We start from the raw sequence: 17,200 nt of genomic DNA, 5'->3' as shown, positions 1-17,200 counted from the left end.
CCTGTAGTTAAGATGTTCTCAATCAAAGTGGAAAGGGGTAAACTTTTTTCTTGTTAAATGAGACATATGCTTATATCAAGGTTCATGGTTTAAATTTTAAAAGTTTGCCTGCTTTAACGATTAGAAAAAAACATCCATCGCTGCTGCTCCCCCCATCAGCCTCTGTAACACTGGAACACTTGTCTTCTTTTTCTTTGGTTTATTGGCGATTGGCAACCAACGTCAAGGTGCATTACCGCCAAACACTTGGTTGTCGCTCCTGTCTCTTTTAGGCCCCCCTCCTGATCAAGCACAGTTGGCTTTGATTGGCCAGCAGGACCACTCTGTTGTGATTGGTCGACCACTTCCAGTGCATGTAGGAACTTTCTGCCTCCGCTCTCACTTTACCTGGCTTTGTTATGGTGAGAGCCAGCTGCTAGGCTAGCGTAATGCAAGATGGTAGCATAGTGAAGTATCGGCCGGATTACTGACTAGGCGTTTCAGGAGCTTCAGTGTTTTTTGTCAGGGAGAGGATCTCCCTTTACTTTGGACTTTGGACGTTTTAACTTTGCCAAACTTTTAGATAAAAAACCTCACTTATCACATTAGAGTGCTAACTAAAGCCATTGTCGCTGTTGTTTCTGGTGCATGCTCATAACACAAAGCAATGTACACTGTACTCCATTTTACATTTACACACTGATACACAGAATTTAGCTTTTTTGAATAAACACTTTGTAAAAAGAACATTTATGACTGAAAACACTGTTTGCATGTGTACAAAAGGCCCAAAAGCAGAGGAAGAAGTTTGTTTTGCATTATCCATATTAATGTGGACGGGGTGTTATTATGTTGTTTACCGTAGTTATTCTTTTATCTAGTAGTTCTTGATTATAACCCGCCTACAGAGCCGATTGTTAATCCCTGTAGGTGTCCTTGTCTATTAATTCTGTCCATTGGGGAAAAAATCAATACACTTCATATGTGTTCATTGTGAGAGCTAAAAGGATTTTGATGGGTGAAATTATATTTCTTTTCTTTACGACAATGGTTTAAAATCCATGTAAATCTTCCTGTGAATGGCAGCTACCATCAGCGCGGCTGTGAGTACCTACAGGTCAGATGTAATTACAAGATGAACAGGCCTATTGTGCTGCAGCGCCGCCAGGGAAGTCCAACATAAGTCTCACAAGCACTGAGCTATGGCTCTTCTATAATCTGTATTTCTGTTTGCGTGCAGAATGTCGTACCATGCAGACATATCAGAAACACACCAGACATCCTTGTCATATTTCACCCTTTAAAAATATATCTGGGATATTGCTGGATTTGTGGTTTCTGTACAGCATGCTCTGTTCATACCTGTGCCAAGTAGTAACTTCATCACCACTGATGTAATAATTTGAATGATGTACCGTTAAACTTGAGATGACAAGTTGGATTTAAACATTTACTGTGTTTTATTGTTCCTAAGGAAAATTTAAAAAATGATGGATAATGGGATCAATGCAGGCTTTCAGTGATTGAGCTGTGGTTAGTGACTCTCATTCAGCTGTCATTACAGTCTTACTGATTACGCTGATAGATGCCTCTTAATAATCTATCATAGAAGTGGATGAAATTTCCACTAAGTGGGTTATTCTGAGCGGCTTTGCCATCTTGCCTGCCTGAGCCTGTACCTCCTCCCACATGTAAGACCTCTATTACCAACAGGTAATATCTCTCACCTGCCAGGCCTAAACAAAGCCCGCAGCTCGGCCCCCCTCGGAGCATTTCACAACAACACACATCATCACTCACTCAGTGAAAAGACGCTTCACGCTTCTCCCTGTTTTGACGGAGAGATTTGCTTTTAGGGCATGCAGCCAATTTTAAAACACCACCATAAAACACTCAGAACCCCCATGTTACAAGCCTGCTGTTGTATATACACTGTGCATTCAGTATAGGTGAGGCAGAGCAAGGAAGCTTTTCTGTTTTAGCCATATAATTAGAGCTAACCCGTATCCTCTGTCATCAGCTTGTTTTGTACGACCATTTATGTCGCTGCAGCCACATTGATAAGCTCTGACCTCTGCACGGAGGGACATGCAGAAAATAACCGGGCTTTTAAAACAGAGATAGTTACGATCTGCCCGTAAAACCTAACAAGGAGCATTTTTATCAGGTCATCCTGGTCTATATCTCCACATGGCTGAGGACTCAGTGACTTCAATTTACTAGCTGCCTTGTGCTGTGAGTCTGGGGCTTCACCCATATATTTTCTTTTGAACACAGCATTTTCAAACTAAAGCTATTCAGCGAAGGCTATTTCACTGTTGTGAGCGTCTACGTCATTGTTTCCACACGTCTCTGTTTCTGCCTGTCCACACTAAAACGCAGCCAAGGTTAAACTAAAACAGAGCCAGCAGCTTTTTCAAACTTCTCCATTTTAGCAGCTCTAAAACTCAGAGGCAGTGAGGATGCCAGGAGTAACCGTAGCAGAGTTTATTCATTTTCAAAGAAAAATATAGTTGTATTAATGCAACCTGACAAAGGCGATCTATAAAAGACAGAAGGTGGAAGGTGTTAAAAATACCTGTTTTTAGTCGTTGGATTGTGACAAAAGAGAAAAAACCTACAAGCTGGAACCACCTGATCAAGTTTAGCTGAAGCTCGGTGACACATGCTGTCTCGCTGTGGTGATGTCAGTTCTGCTACACTGACGATTTCCAGCCTCCTGCAGCAGAGCGTTGTCATATTGTGTTTATAGTATCAAAGCAGAGTGGAGAGCTGCAGGGTTCAGAGACCTGAACTTTATACAGCACAAACTGTCTGCTCTCATCTTGGTTTCTGGTCCTCAATGTCCTATCTGGGTGCCACTCAGCTTGACCGGTTGCATACTTGTAGGAGGACCAGAACCCTGCCTGCATGGCTGCTTCACATCCGGTAACATTTTCACAGACCAGTTCCCCCTCCGCTTTGCTCCCACTCTCTCTCTCTCTGTCTCTCTCTCTCTCTCTCTCTCTCTCTCTCTCTCTCTCTCTATCTATCTCTCTGTGTCCCCTGGTCCCCGGCTCTGCCTTAATGAAGAGGGTAATCTGCCATGAATAATGAATGGGGATTTGTATGTGTTATGGTGTGAACACTTGTCTGGTTCTCATTATTCGCCTATCAGGACGGATCATGGGTTCATGGAGTGGGGTCTGCATCTGCTTTTCTCTGTGCTTTTGTTCCAGGCTTTAATGCAAACCATGCTGAACGGCTTAGTGTGTTGGAACGCTATTTAAAGGCACACCTATAAGCCAGTTATGTTGCCCGTCTCCGCCTGTTGATCTGCTCAGCCCTCTGTTCGACATCATGCGACAGTCATGCTTTAATTTTGTGTAGCCGCCGTGTCCGCAGCCGTAGTAAGAGTGAGGCGTTTCAATTATTTAAAAGCTGTCATGTCGAGACCATTTGAATCAGCTACCCTGAAGTAATTCACAATGACAGTGGTGTCAAGTGAGATAAAGGTTTTTCAATGCTGTGCTGGTGCCACATAGCCGAACAGCAGTTTTTAATGTGAAGGCTTAAACATGCTTCACTTGATCTCAGTCCACCACTGAGGGAATGTGAAACCTAATGAGGATGAAACTATTACTATGATTATGACTGATCATGTATTTTCATTAGTGGCAATAAGAGCTCAATAAAAATTAACAGAGCCCAAAGGGATTTTGTAACAATAATAATTTTCATCAATCAATAGGAAATTATATGATAATATATTAAATATATATTAATATGCAAAATGTCTTTTTTTATCTTATAAAAGGATGAATTCAATATATTTAGACTTGTTTGAATGTCTTATCTGTGGCTCTGGGTATTTTTCAGTTCTTTCTTAATTTCTCATCCTAATTTTTTTCTTCTGCACAGGACAGTTTTACTTGTCAACTATACTTAGATAGATAACGGTTAGCTTACATTGCTCTAAAATGGAAAAAAATAACACCTCACAACATCGCTTTATTTTATAGATTTCACCTGATTCAATAGTGAGTGATTTTTCAGAATTTAAACAAACACCAGTGACAGATTTTATGATGCTGTCATAGTCAGTAATGGATTATGTTTGTAAATGACTGATCAGTGTCCATCTCAGTGACAGTTTTCATTACATCATAAAAAGTCAGATCATTGATCCTGATATTGCTGATGTTTATGACACTCGTGTCTGTCCAGTCCTCCGGGGAGCAAGGACATAAATCAAACTCAGCAGACCCAATAAAAACACTGTCACTGCTTCACTTGTTCAATTTCAAGAAGTAGTGAGGACACGGTGACTGTGTCTGCTCCTCCTGTAAATACACAGGTAACGTAGTATCAGGCGGATACAGTTTGGAACATGTCACGACCTCATGTACAGTCTCTGAGATCTTGATACCTTCGCCCTGTTTACACTGAGGGAGGAGGTCATGGTGTGTTCCTGATGATCCAGCAGCTGGCTTACATTATTGTGGCTGATCCAGGGTCAGGTTTGTTGCTCCCTGACCAACAAATTGCCCTGTCAACATTTTCCATGGGAAAAAGATCTTTGAGAGTTAAGGTGCAGGCTCTTGCAGGTCAATAGAAATGGGGGGAAATGTTTTATTTAAAGATATACTGCAAAGTTTTTTATATAATATGACTGTTCCATGATGAAGCACATTAATGGTGGTTGTAATTTGAGATTTCTCACCAAATTTATGAAAAATCGGAATTAGAGGAGTTGAACATGACTCATCATCACCTAGTTTTTCAAACCGTCTTGGACCTTGCAAAACTGAGTGAACCATTTAGGACAGGTCAATTATCAGATTGGTGAAATGGTGTTTATAGACAATATGTGGTCGGTTCTTATTCCAGTTGTGTAGCGTTATCTACAACACAAGTTCTCTAAGGTAGACAGGCCATCTGCATCGCCCACACACACACCTGGTAAAGGACATTATTGGTGGGATGGCAGTGTGGCACCCCCCCTCACCTCCTCAGTCCTCTGCTCAGTTTTTAGCATTATCCAAAATCATCCACCGGTGGAGTAAGGCTCAGAGCTAGTGGTGTACTTACACTTTAAATGTGAACATTTTAGTTAGCTTGCGTCCACTCATAAACTTTACCACCTACAAGCCTATTAAATCTCATCCCTGCTCTTAACACTTTACCTCTAAACTTTACTGTTTCCTCAGCATTTACAAAATGACACTCTGGCCTCTTTTTCCCGAAGCTGTGTTCAAAATTTCCACCAATCTCAGCATCAGCGTGACGCAGCGGAGACAATATCCTGCTAACAAGATGTAGCTCCACACGTTACCAATACAAACAGCAGGCTCACAGCTTGCCTAATGAATCTCCTGGTGAATTGACCCTCTCTGCCTGTTGTCTTGATGCATGCCAGATGCTTTGGTCTCTGTCCTTCAGTTTCCCAGGTCCTCTCTCCCACACAATTACCCATTCAGCAGGAGCAGCAGCAGCAGCTCTTAATAGCTAGTTTAAAATTACTGGGGCATAATTTAGTTAGGGATCCAGTGTGGCCTGTTTTCTGTCTCTGATGTCACCAGACAGTTTAGTGGGAACTCTGGTTGTTGCTCTGACACCGGGACTCCCTTTGGAACGCCAGCTTCCTGTCGCAGCGACCATAGCTCCACCCTCAACAGTGGCTTTAAATCACTTCTTCTTAAAGCAATTGGATTCACAAGGGTTCATCCAGAGTAAAGTCCTTGAACAAAGTACAGTAAGCAGATGAAGATAAAGAGATTTGTGCCTGTTGTCTTTTTGATCAGCCGGAGTAGAGTCTTTCTTACTCTCTCTTAATTATAATTTTGTTCTTGTGTCGTGATCTTCACAAGGTTTATTTCTAATGCTGACGTGTCCTGGATTGTCTTTGGCAGTTTTCCTCCTCTCACATGAGGAATTTCTTTAGGTGTCCTTGCTTTGGCATTCTCACATGACACCATCTGTTTATCAGATGAGTAAAGATTCCTTCCTGTATGATAGGACCAGCAAGTTACTACCTTTTAATTATGGAGGAGTCAAGATAAACAATGGGTGCTGAGTAGTACTCATGAAGAGAAGGTAGAAATCTTGACATATTTTGTGGCATACAACCATTGTGTTGTAAATCTTTTTATTTTACCTTGTCTGCTTCTTGCTTCTACATGAAATGTCTCTGTTTTAAAGGTCCAGTGTGTACGATTTAGGTGAAAGGGATTTATTGGAGTTAGATTAGTTACAAACCTAACTTCTTAGGTTAACAGGTTTAAAAGATTCAGATTCATTGTTAAGATGCTCAGTCTAGTCAAGATGTAGTTTATTTACCTTCTTGTGCGTGTTCAATTTTCTTTAAAATGTGAATCCTGTTCTAGCATCGTCTTTCGAGAACAGGATTCCTTCAGAAATGAGAAAGTAGGTCATGTTTATGGACTCGCGCTTAATCTGGTGAAATTTTTTCTTGGGTCTTCTTCAGGTGGACTATGACTGGAACTCCTCCTTTTAAAATTATAAACTGCTTAAACTCAACAGTCCTTATGTTTAATATTGACAGAAATATTTTCTTATCTCCTTTGAACAAGAACAAGTTTGCTATTGAACATATTCTTATCAAGAGTTTATTGCAGAGTTAGTAAATCTCCACTTGTGTAGTATGTTTATTTGTGACAATATTTCCTTGTAGTTCTGCCTAAATGAGAGCGGTGGCTTTAAATGAGGTATACAATCGTCTGATCTCCTCCACATCCAGCTGGAAGAGCTGATAAAGTAGCCCCCTCGTGGGAGAGGCCACTGATTTCATCAGTTATTCTTGCCCTACAAAAGAAGGCACTTAGATCTCTGTCACCAAAGGACAAATTACTTCACTGTTCACATTCAGAGAGGGATTCTTCACGCATTTAATTAGCCTTATACTTTTTTAGACACGAACCCGTCAGGAAATCAGCTACAAAAAAAAATGTTGAAGGATCCCTTTTGGGCCAATATAATTAATTTCCCCTCTAAATAGATTAGTACACCAGTCTAGGCGAGTATTTGAGCCCATTTAGCTGCGTCATTTGCAGAAATGACTTTTAATTACATAATAATGGCAATAATCTCACATTGCTTACAGCTGTCAGAGGTTGAACCGCAGAGTGTGCCCTTGTATAAAGGGTCACAGATGAACCACAGCGTCTGCTCTCTCTAAGTCAAGCAAGGGTAACTGTGATACAGTGAAGTGTAAAATCCTCCCGTTCTGCCTGCTGGTTCCAGTCGGACACGTTCCTCGGTCACACACTGAGAGTTGTCTATCAGCTCGACCCTGTGACCAGTGTTTCCATCATCAGTGCAGCAGAGAGAATAGTGCTTTTCTTTTTCCTCCTCCATCATAGTTTAACAAGAAGATTACAACATATCTGCTCCTCAAAGCTGTTTCGCCTTTCGTATTATACAGGTTAATTAAATTGTTTGTGGTGGAATGAATTTAAAAGTACAGTTGAAAAACTTGAAAGTAATTTGCCTTTGCACAGACAATGTCCCACATGCTCAGGATAATCCAACCTTGGACTTTTTCCTTTTGGAGAAACTCATTGCAGTGAAACACGTTGACAGTCAGACAGGTTCCTTTTAAGTTTTTCAGTGTCTAAATTACTAATTGGTGAAAGATTTCTTAGAACCTCTGCAGACAGGGGTAAGGGAAGTCATATGGGTAAAAAGATGGATGATTAGTTAATGGAACCTCAATCTGGAAAATGTATTTTGTATAGCACCTTTTTTTGGATCCTGAGATATTTGTATTCCTACAGTTTCCAATCCTTTGCATTTTAGAAACATCATCAATGCACCCATTCACCCACTGTGAACTTTCTAGACATTTCCTGCTGTATTCTCACATGGACTGGGGGGGGGGGGGTGATGGGTCTCCATCAGCTTCAGTGGGCCTTCACATTGAGATTTCTTGTGTCTGAAGCTATTCAGAATGATTCCTCAACCAATGTGATGAACCATCCTGATCATAACCAGCTCTAAACACTTAAATGCACCCTTGAAATACATTCCTCCAACAGACTTCTTTTGTCCTCAAAGTTCCTCTTACAAGAGACACCAGGATGGATGAGGCCAACAACACATTTTCCCCTTTCAGTAGTGACAAGACACTGTGGCTACGACTCCAAAATGCTCTTCCTGTCTTCAGCGCTTCCTCTGAACCGTCCTGTCGGTTTCCCCTCTTACACCCATTCACCACAACATTTCTGGGGCTGCATTGTCATGAAGTGGCCTGTCAGGAATCAGCCTCAGGCAGTCAAACAACAATAGAGGGGATTCTTTAAGATAATGTGGTGGATGCTGAATTGACGGCAGGGCAAGTTCAAATAGGATACACTTGTTAGTTTCTCATTTTGTTTTTGAGGTAACTGTCTGGACACCGTTTGACCTCCAGAAGTTATTCTATCCTGGGTTTTGTGGCGTTTGGACTCTTGGACTGATGTTGTTCTGCTTTGGTCTCCACCAACTCGCAAGGGGACACATTTGGCTCTGTACTTCTTCAGCTAAAGTTACAGAATGCAAATTCAAAACAATGAAAGTGGCTAATACAGCTCATACACTGTCACTGTTTTTATGGAATATTGACTACAGCAGTTTTAAACATTAAGCTCTGACCTTGAGGCATGGATATTGTTAATAGATAAATGATACCCTTTAACATGGACCTGCCCCTCAGAGAAATAAACAGTTGTGAACTAATATGTCTATACTGAAAGATGTTATCCTGAGTTATAAATTGTAAGCGTTGTTGTATTCTCAGAAACCTGCCTTAATCTCTTTAATGATGCTCAATTATTGTTTCTCTCTGAAAGCTGTAGTCACTGAGTATGACAGTGGTGATCTGACACCAGAGAGTAAAATATATATAAATATATATCCTCCCTTAAAGCTTTTGTTTTGGGTTGGGCTTTGGCCTTGGTCTTTGCCTCTGTAAATCACAGTTAAATTCACTCAAGGTTCTGTGAAGAGGAGAAAAAGAAGGGGGTAAACGCCACCAGTGCATCAGCTTCCCAATTTATCCTGTAATGAGTGAAGCGGAGATAGAACAGCCCCGGTGGGTTCCCACACAGTACGCAGAGCAAATGCTCTGGTGGTTTTACAGACACTTTTAACTACAGTACGGCCCTCTGTTGCTGTGGCAATGCACGGCTATTAACATGTTATTTTCCCGAGGGGGAGGAAGTCGCTCAACCTCCTGTACCTTTCCACTGAGGTGAGGTTATGGCAGGTCACAATTACTGCAGGGTACATACCACATAGTGTGCCTATTATCGGGAGAACATAATGACACCTTATTTTACCTGGACTGGATTAGTTTTATGCAGGGAAGTGTCATAAATGTGATTATTACCACCAGAGACAGTGGGTTTAATCCCGTGTGGATCTGTCACAGATGTAATGACAAAGTGGAAATAAATCTTAAAACTGCTGACTCAATTTTATATTACTTTTAGATTTTGTGAGCAGCAGATTTAAAGGAAGACTTACCTCATATTCGTATCTTATATTATATTAAGTTCAATGGGTCCTTGGGCTACGTTCAGAGTTCAGTTTCATTTTTAGTGGCATTAATTATTATCAAACACCTGTAGTACCTCCGTCAAGGACTTTATATTTTCTCCCCGTTTCCTTTGTGTATTGGTTGGTTTGTTAGGGATTTTTTTGTAAGGAGGATTATGCAAAAGATACTGCAAAAACATTTTTCCCGCAAAACTTGGTGAAGGATGTGTTATGTCGATGGGACCCATTACAGTTTTGTGTGGCTCCAGATCAGGGGACGGATCTCTGATCTTTTTCCCCTTATTTAACACTGCGAGATATGATGTCTTTCGCATTTGACACTAATGTCTCAGAGGATAATTCATGGATCTTCCACCTAATCAGGTATATTTAGTGGGCTGATATCTATGGGTTTATGAAATTGTGGGCCTTGGTGGAGGCATGAGCTCCACTGAGTGCCATTCTAGTTAGAAAATGAAGTGATTGAAATATATGTATGATTTTGTTATTTTTGCCATAAAGGTGGCATTTTGCTAATAAAACTCTTCTACGCTTCATGGGTGTGTATGTGGAAATTAATTTCATTAAGATATCATGGTAGGAAACACTATGCTAAATGAATGATGACATTTCTATATAAGTCAGAGGGAACATCCCTGTATTGACATGAAATCAAAGCATTGATAAAAACAATATTGGACTTTCCTGCAGTTCTTTGGGGGGATATTTCCTCTTTCTTCACATTAAGGGGCAAAAGTCGTGTTTCAGAGCTTCAGTCACTTTCAGTTTCCATCAGCTCTCTGCTTCTGTTTATGCTGGAATGCAATGAAGGGGAGTTGTTGAAGCTGCTGCAAATCTGAGATACAAAAGAGCTTTAAAAGCAATGATTAGCAGAGTTGATGATTTAACCCCTGGCTTCAGTCAGGAGGTGTTAGTGGCTTAAATCACTCATTTATTATAGTTAATGAGAAATATGAGGGACTTTGTCTTTCTGTATTTCAGAAATATTGAAATACTGTATGAAGCCCTGCATGGTCCTAGTTGTGTTGTACATCTTCTGTAGTAGGTTCACTGTCCTGCAAAGTCCAATAATACAATCACAACTGTCTAATTAAGTAAGGAAAATGACTTTAAAACTAAAGCAAAACTAAATGATGATAGTGAAGAATATGTATGTTTTAATATGTATGTATTTAATTTCAAATCATTGTGTTTCATCAACAGAATATTGCTACTTTCAGACATGCACTAAACTCTGGATGATCTCCTGAAATTATTCAGTGCCTGTATGTGAGGGAAAATGTCATAGTGAAGGATTGGACATGCTAATGATGTTTCTTAAATGTCCGAAAATCCACAGTGAGCGAGTGGGTGTGTTGATGACATTTCTAACAGGAGAGGGAAATTTTCCACTTGTTATGAACGGGTCTGACCCAGAAAATGTCCTGCTGCTTTCTTCATATGTGAAAGGCAAAGTCCAGAGAATGTCTTTTTTTCTGCATTTCCTGGAGCTAATGTGTTAAAACCCTTTATTTCTGAGTTGTGTAGCTGTTTAAGAAACTTTAAGGGCTTTGGCAGAAGTTGCACATTATGTGATTATGATTCCTTAAAACAGAACATCTACACTGTTTGACTTTTATCTGTGGTTCACATCAAATTCAAGTGCTTGTATGCATGTTCTGTCCTTGCTGGCTTTAAATGGTTCTCACATAATTCATAATGAACTGAATGATGTCCTCATGCATGAATCTTTTGTCTCTTGTGTTAAGATGCGAAGGAGAGGACGACCAGAAGTTTCTCAGTCAGCGGGGTCTCCAACTACACCTCCCTCCTCCTCAGTAAAGAAGACAACACACTGTACGTCGGCGCTCGGGAGATCCTCTTCGCTCTCAACCTCTCCGATATCAGTGCAGTCAAGCTACAAAGAAACGTAAGACGCCATTAAACTGCACCACCATATACAGTATGATATACTCCATTAATATGAATGGAGATATATCAAGATCCCAGAGGTGCAATGTGGAGATATGGTTATAAATGCGATATGATACAAGAATTGCAGTGTGAAAGTTAAACGCGCCTCACTGTATTAAACCTGCAGTGTGAGTCTGACGTGTTTCTGTTCTGCAGCTGACGTGGAAAACTCCGGAGAGGAAGAGAGAAGAATGCAGTTTTAAAGGCAAAGACCTGCAAGTGAGTGAAGTGCTTTAAATCACGAGTGGCTGATCTCACTATTTACATGACTGCAGGTTTCCTTTGTTAGTTAAGTTGACCATTGTTAAGTGGCACTTTGGAAAAAAAAAATACAGGTCCAAACTCTGGAAATTTCCTGTGGAGGTGTAACTTTCCACTCTACAACAATGGATTTTTCCTCCGTTCCAACAAACTTTTCCTCTATTACACTCTTTCTTTTCGTCAGCCAGCTCCACCAGCACATTTATGTGTAAACACACAGACCAGCCTTGTGACTTTGTCCTCATGTCACTGGGAGGGAACTGATTATCAGAAGCAGCACAATGCAATTTTGAATATTGAAAATTGCATCAAAACATTGGCACAAAAATGCAGTATTAGATTTTCAGTATAATATAAGCTGCAGTGTCACGCACTGTAGATTGATAATTTTATGATTTTGTAAACTACTTCACTGTGGGTAGATTTATTAATTTAACTCCACTTTATAATAAGCTTCTGTGAACTTAGTTTTATTTATTGAGCATGGAACAAAAACAAATAATACAGTTCAAGGGGAGGCGGAAAATGTAGTGCTCTTATTTTGAAGCTTCTACCTATTCCATAACATTAGACAATACAAAGTTGATATGTAGAAAATATAAATTACCCATGAGAGTCAACAAATAAACACCATCATATATAGCCTAATAAAAATAAAACCCCTTTAAAAAAACAGCAACACTACTATTAACACAAAAGTAAAAGATCTGTGTGCATTGAGAAAGAAAAAAAATAACTTAAAGAATAAAAACCTGACGCTTAAACACTCTTTTTGAAAAAATCTGCATATTGTTCGGTGAAGGTTAATAAAATCCCAAAACAATCTAGCTGATACAAATCTTTATAAATACAGCCTAACATCCTGTAAATCCCTATACGTTGTGTTATCTATTTTGAAGCTTTTTTAATGAAACTACTTTCTGTTTCTATCTCAGACGGATTGTTTCAACTACATCAAGATTTTACTCCATATGAACAGCACTCATCTGTACGTGTGTGGGACCTACGCCTTCAGCCCCATCTGTGCTTACATAGTAAGTGTTTATCTGAAACTGTCAGTGATGCTGTGTGAAGCTTGATCATGTGCATCTCTCTGAGGATCTATGAACTTGTTTCATTCAAAAGTTGATTTCCTCTGTTGGAAGACTTTTTATTTATTAGATCCTGGAGATAGAGCCTCTAACATCTGATTCTTGCTGCTTCCTGCCTCTCAGCTCACTTAGCAGTCTGGCTCAGCCTCTGTCCAGCTAGACACAGTAAAATGTGCATTATTTTATTACATCCTGTGCCGGAGGGAAATGGATCAAAATATTTGCCGCTTGTAATCAGATTAAAACGGAATCAATCCAATTTAAAAATTCTTTCCTCTAAACCCTTAAAAGCCTTTTAAATCAGTTTATAACAGGGGCGACCTGTGTGTCAACTCCAGCCAAAGACTGACTGACCATATTTTTTTACTGAGGGACAGATCAGTCACTGTCAGAGCAGGTTACAGTTCTTTGCATTTCTACTAACGTGATGTGTTTTCTACAGAATACTGCCGACTTCTCCCTCGTCAAGTCTGACAGCGGTGAGATCGTTGCAGAGGACGGACGAAGCCGCTGCCCGTTCAACCCTGAATACAAGTCCACGGCCATCATGGCAGGTGGGTCTGAGTGTGGCCGTCAGCTCAGTAAAATCCAACGTTTAAATGTTTTCATTGGTAGAAGCCACTGTGGGGATTTGGTGAAGTTACCAGATACAGGTGGCACGACCTCTGGATTTCATTACTGTGTGTGACGCAGAAGCTTGTCCCCTCATGGTAAACACTGTGATTACATTGGTCTTCGTCACTGTGTTGCAGATGGGGAGCTGTACGCTGGGACAGTCAGTAATTTCCAAGGAAATGAACCCATCATTTACAAGAGTTTGAGCCAAGGAACAGCGCTAAAAACAGAAAACTCCCTCAACTGGCTTCAAGGTACGACACTGTCGCTGGATCACAATGATTTTCATTATATCTTCATATCGTAAATGCTTTTTATACAATAATTTTGAATTCCTTATGAGATAGGTGATATTCTCAAACTATGCTTAGATAGAGGAATGCTAAACTAGCCTGTTAGCATGGCCTGTGTTGATGCTCTGGAGCTCCTTCAGAATTATTCCTTTCATTAGTAAGTTCTCCTCAAACAGTTCTACAATATACTGTCACTTTTCATTGTTTGTGTGCAGAGCTTTTTATAAACAGTCAGTGGTGCAGAGTGAAGTTAGAAACCTTGTTCATCCTACCTGGTTTCTCCATGAGGATTTTATAGATTATATATATCTTCAGACCCAAGTTCACAAGTTTTCAAAATAAAAGCTCTGGCACTAAACTCGGCACTGCCCTTCCTTGGGCAATTTACAGTAAACACGCCGAGTGGGACGCTGATAAGATTCGATAACGATTCACTAGATATGTTTTCTTCATACAGACACACGTAGGTGGAATAAGCAGGTAGATTAGAGATTATTTACATGTTTTCGAGTCCCTGCTGGAGCTGGATATTCCGCTCATTGTGATGATGTGAGAGGGAACATGAACATATCCCTGGATGCCAGCGATGCATATACTGTTTAGTTGACCATATTATTCGTGCTGCTTCTCTTTCAGACCCAGCCTTTGTTGGCTCTGCCTTCATACAGGAGAGCCTACCCGAGGGCAACCCGGTGGGCGACGATGATAAGATTTACTTCTTCTTCAGTGAAGCAGGAAAAGAGTTTGATTTCTTTGACAACACCATTGTGTCACGCATTGCTCGCGTGTGTAAGGTGAGTGATGCTTGAAAGCAGATGGTCCATCCAAATCTATAAGATCAGAATGGGGGGGATTGTGCATTTTGTGAGTTAGTGTTCCATGCATGCTTCTATTCAGTCATTTGTGCTTCTTCTGAAAGCTTCTCACCGATTAGATATATTTATATATACAATATGTATAAATATATACAGTAGCAGGATCTTTCGCTACAGAGAAACATTTGTCGTGCATGTTTCCCTCTGTTTGACTCTTTCTCTCCAGATCCTCTCCTCCCTTTATTCTTATCGTGTTTCACCAAATATTTATGTTCAGACACGACCTCAGTAGCCAACTCACACAGAGTGGCTCAGGATTACTGTAGCACAAGATCCATGCGCAGAAACAAGATTATCACCTGCTGAAATACCTGAGGCCTTTTAAACCAGACTGCAGACCTCACACATTCTGAGTTTCTATCAGGCTGCCACTCGTCTCTGTGGAGACAATTTATCACCACACAAGGGAGTTTGACATTCACCTCAGAGAAAACTTGACGAGCTAGAGCGCCATTTCACAAGTTGTCTTGTGACGCCATCTCACCATGTTCATGAACGCTGATCCCAACTTTTTAGGCACCTACAGAAAGCATTGTTCTTATTTTAAGATGTAAACTGTCTCATGGTGTGAGTCCTGACAGTCATCCTGCAGTCATAAAGGCAAGACACCACCTTACATTTATTTAAAAATGAGTATGGCACTTATAGAGTTCATATATGCCTCTTATGAAAACACATTTAAATTCACTAGATCCTGATTTGTATTTGGATCTGACATTTCACACATTCATAAATATCAGCCACGAAAAATGGATGATTTCATTTCATCATGATCCATGAATCATTCTCTGGGAAATCAACGGAAATGTTTAAAAATCTCACAATCTTAGAGAAAGTGAAAATCTCCCCCTTTAATCATTCCAGTTAATAGAGTTATATAAGGAATGACTCATGTGGAATTTTGTTCAGGGGTTTTTGTCTCATATGGTTCAAATGTGCTGAATATAAGCATCCTGCCCAGATAGCCCATATGGGATTGAGTAATAACGTGTATTTTTTTTAGAGTTGGCTTCCCAAACAAAAAAAAATCAGACATAAAATGTAAAATATAAAAAAGCTTTAAAATGAGATCAATTCTTCGAAGATAGATGATGTCAAATGAAATCCTCTCCCTGTTTCTCATAATTCTCTGTTTGGCTTATTACGCTGGCTTCGGTCCCTCTCTTTGTTTATTCCATTGTTCAGTACACAGGTTCCACTTCATTGAGCTTCACCATGGAATGATAAACAACGTTGTGCTTGGAAAAAAAAAAGCATGTGCTCATTTGCAGGACTGTTCAGTTTCCCAGAAAAGAAGTCATTACTGGCAGCCATTTTCATAGGATTTTTTCTAACAGCCTTTTGAACAATAGGGGATTAATGAATGGGACGCAAAGGCTTCAAATATTAAGAGGTCGGTTTAAACGCAAAGTGACTTTAAACTATAAAACAAGGTTCCGCGAGGAGGAGCTGGGAATAAACTGTATGTCGTTTATTAGCTGCCTGGATTACCACTTTTCCTTTTTGCATCAGAAGCTCAGTGTTGGTCATATGTCAGTTTCTCTGATTAATTAAACTGGAGCGGACTCATTTCAAGGGTTTGCACATCTTTAAAGCTGCTTGTTTCTTCCAACAGCCAACTTGTTACCTCTTGTTAGATATTTACCTTTGAGAACATTAAGAATTGACTAAAAGAATCTCTTCTGTGTGGAGGACGTAACCAAAACATTTAGTCCCTGTGGCTTGTTTCACACTCATACTCTAAATCACTGAGGTTTAAAAATGTTTTTTCGACAAATGAGTCTACATGTCATGGAAGTCTACATGTCATGGAAGTCCCATGTCCGCTCACATCACTTTGAAGGCTCATGCCAGAGGCGCTGAATCGCAGCATTATTGTCAGGGAGGAAGAATCGTCAGGAAGTAATGTGTCTTCTTTTTGTACATCTAAAATCATTCATCAACGCCTTGGGTGATGTTTTTTATAATGTTTTCATGACATCTGCTTCCTAAGTGTGGAGCGCATAATAGATTAGAAGATTATTGTTTTTTATTTGATCAATTCAAGCAGGTTCAGTTTCATGAAGAAGGCAAATTAACTGACGGAATTCTTTCCCTAATATAATACAACATACTATATTTACTGCATGTTATGGTATGTAATGTATCCCATAGCAATGTACCACATGGTGCATGTCATTATTTCATATAACACTGTCACATGACCAAATCACACTCGACGCACACACACTATGAAATTGATTTCCAGACGTGTTGTAAACAGTCAGCACTGCAAACATCTGTCTGCCTGATATAATAATAAAAACAGCCGTTAAAAGGCTCTTCACAAAAAGGACTAATAATAACAATAACATCATTTAAGGGTATTTGCATTAGAGAAGGATGAAAGAAACGCAGATAATAGCTAACATTAAGTAAAAGTGATTCGGTAAAAATACGTTTTGAGAGATGATAATTAGTTCATAAGAGAAGAGAAATAAATTGAAGTTACACACAAAGTAAAAACTCAACATATGTTTGCTATATTTGAAAAGCTTTGTGATAAAAAACATTTTAAGAAGACATCTAAAACACACTGAGGATGTTGCCTGTCTGA

The 17,200-nt window shown here is 39.9% G+C and overlaps 1 protein-coding gene across 2 annotated transcripts in view; it reads left to right on the top strand.

The window, feature by feature from the left end:
* sema4ba (sema domain, immunoglobulin domain (Ig), transmembrane domain (TM) and short cytoplasmic domain, (semaphorin) 4Ba) overlaps positions 1 to 17,200 on the top strand; it is a 50,892-nt gene that overhangs the window by 26,940 nt on the left and 6,752 nt on the right. For both annotated transcript variants that reach the window (XM_069528432.1, XM_069528433.1), the window contains 6 exons: positions 11,265 to 11,425; positions 11,626 to 11,688; positions 12,666 to 12,764; positions 13,264 to 13,375; positions 13,574 to 13,690; positions 14,366 to 14,523. In XM_069528432.1, the coding sequence (XP_069384533.1) occupies positions 11,265 to 11,425; positions 11,626 to 11,688; positions 12,666 to 12,764; positions 13,264 to 13,375; positions 13,574 to 13,690; positions 14,366 to 14,523 (710 nt within the window). The remainder of the gene's footprint in view (positions 1 to 11,264; positions 11,426 to 11,625; positions 11,689 to 12,665; positions 12,765 to 13,263; positions 13,376 to 13,573; positions 13,691 to 14,365; positions 14,524 to 17,200) is intronic.

The sequence above is a fragment of the Paralichthys olivaceus genome, chromosome 7 (assembly GCF_024713975.1).
Source record: "Paralichthys olivaceus isolate ysfri-2021 chromosome 7, ASM2471397v2, whole genome shotgun sequence".
Classification (NCBI taxonomy): Eukaryota; Metazoa; Chordata; class Actinopteri; order Pleuronectiformes; family Paralichthyidae; genus Paralichthys; species Paralichthys olivaceus.
Note: the sequence above shows the minus strand (reverse complement) of the source record. Positions and strands in the feature narration are given on the sequence as shown.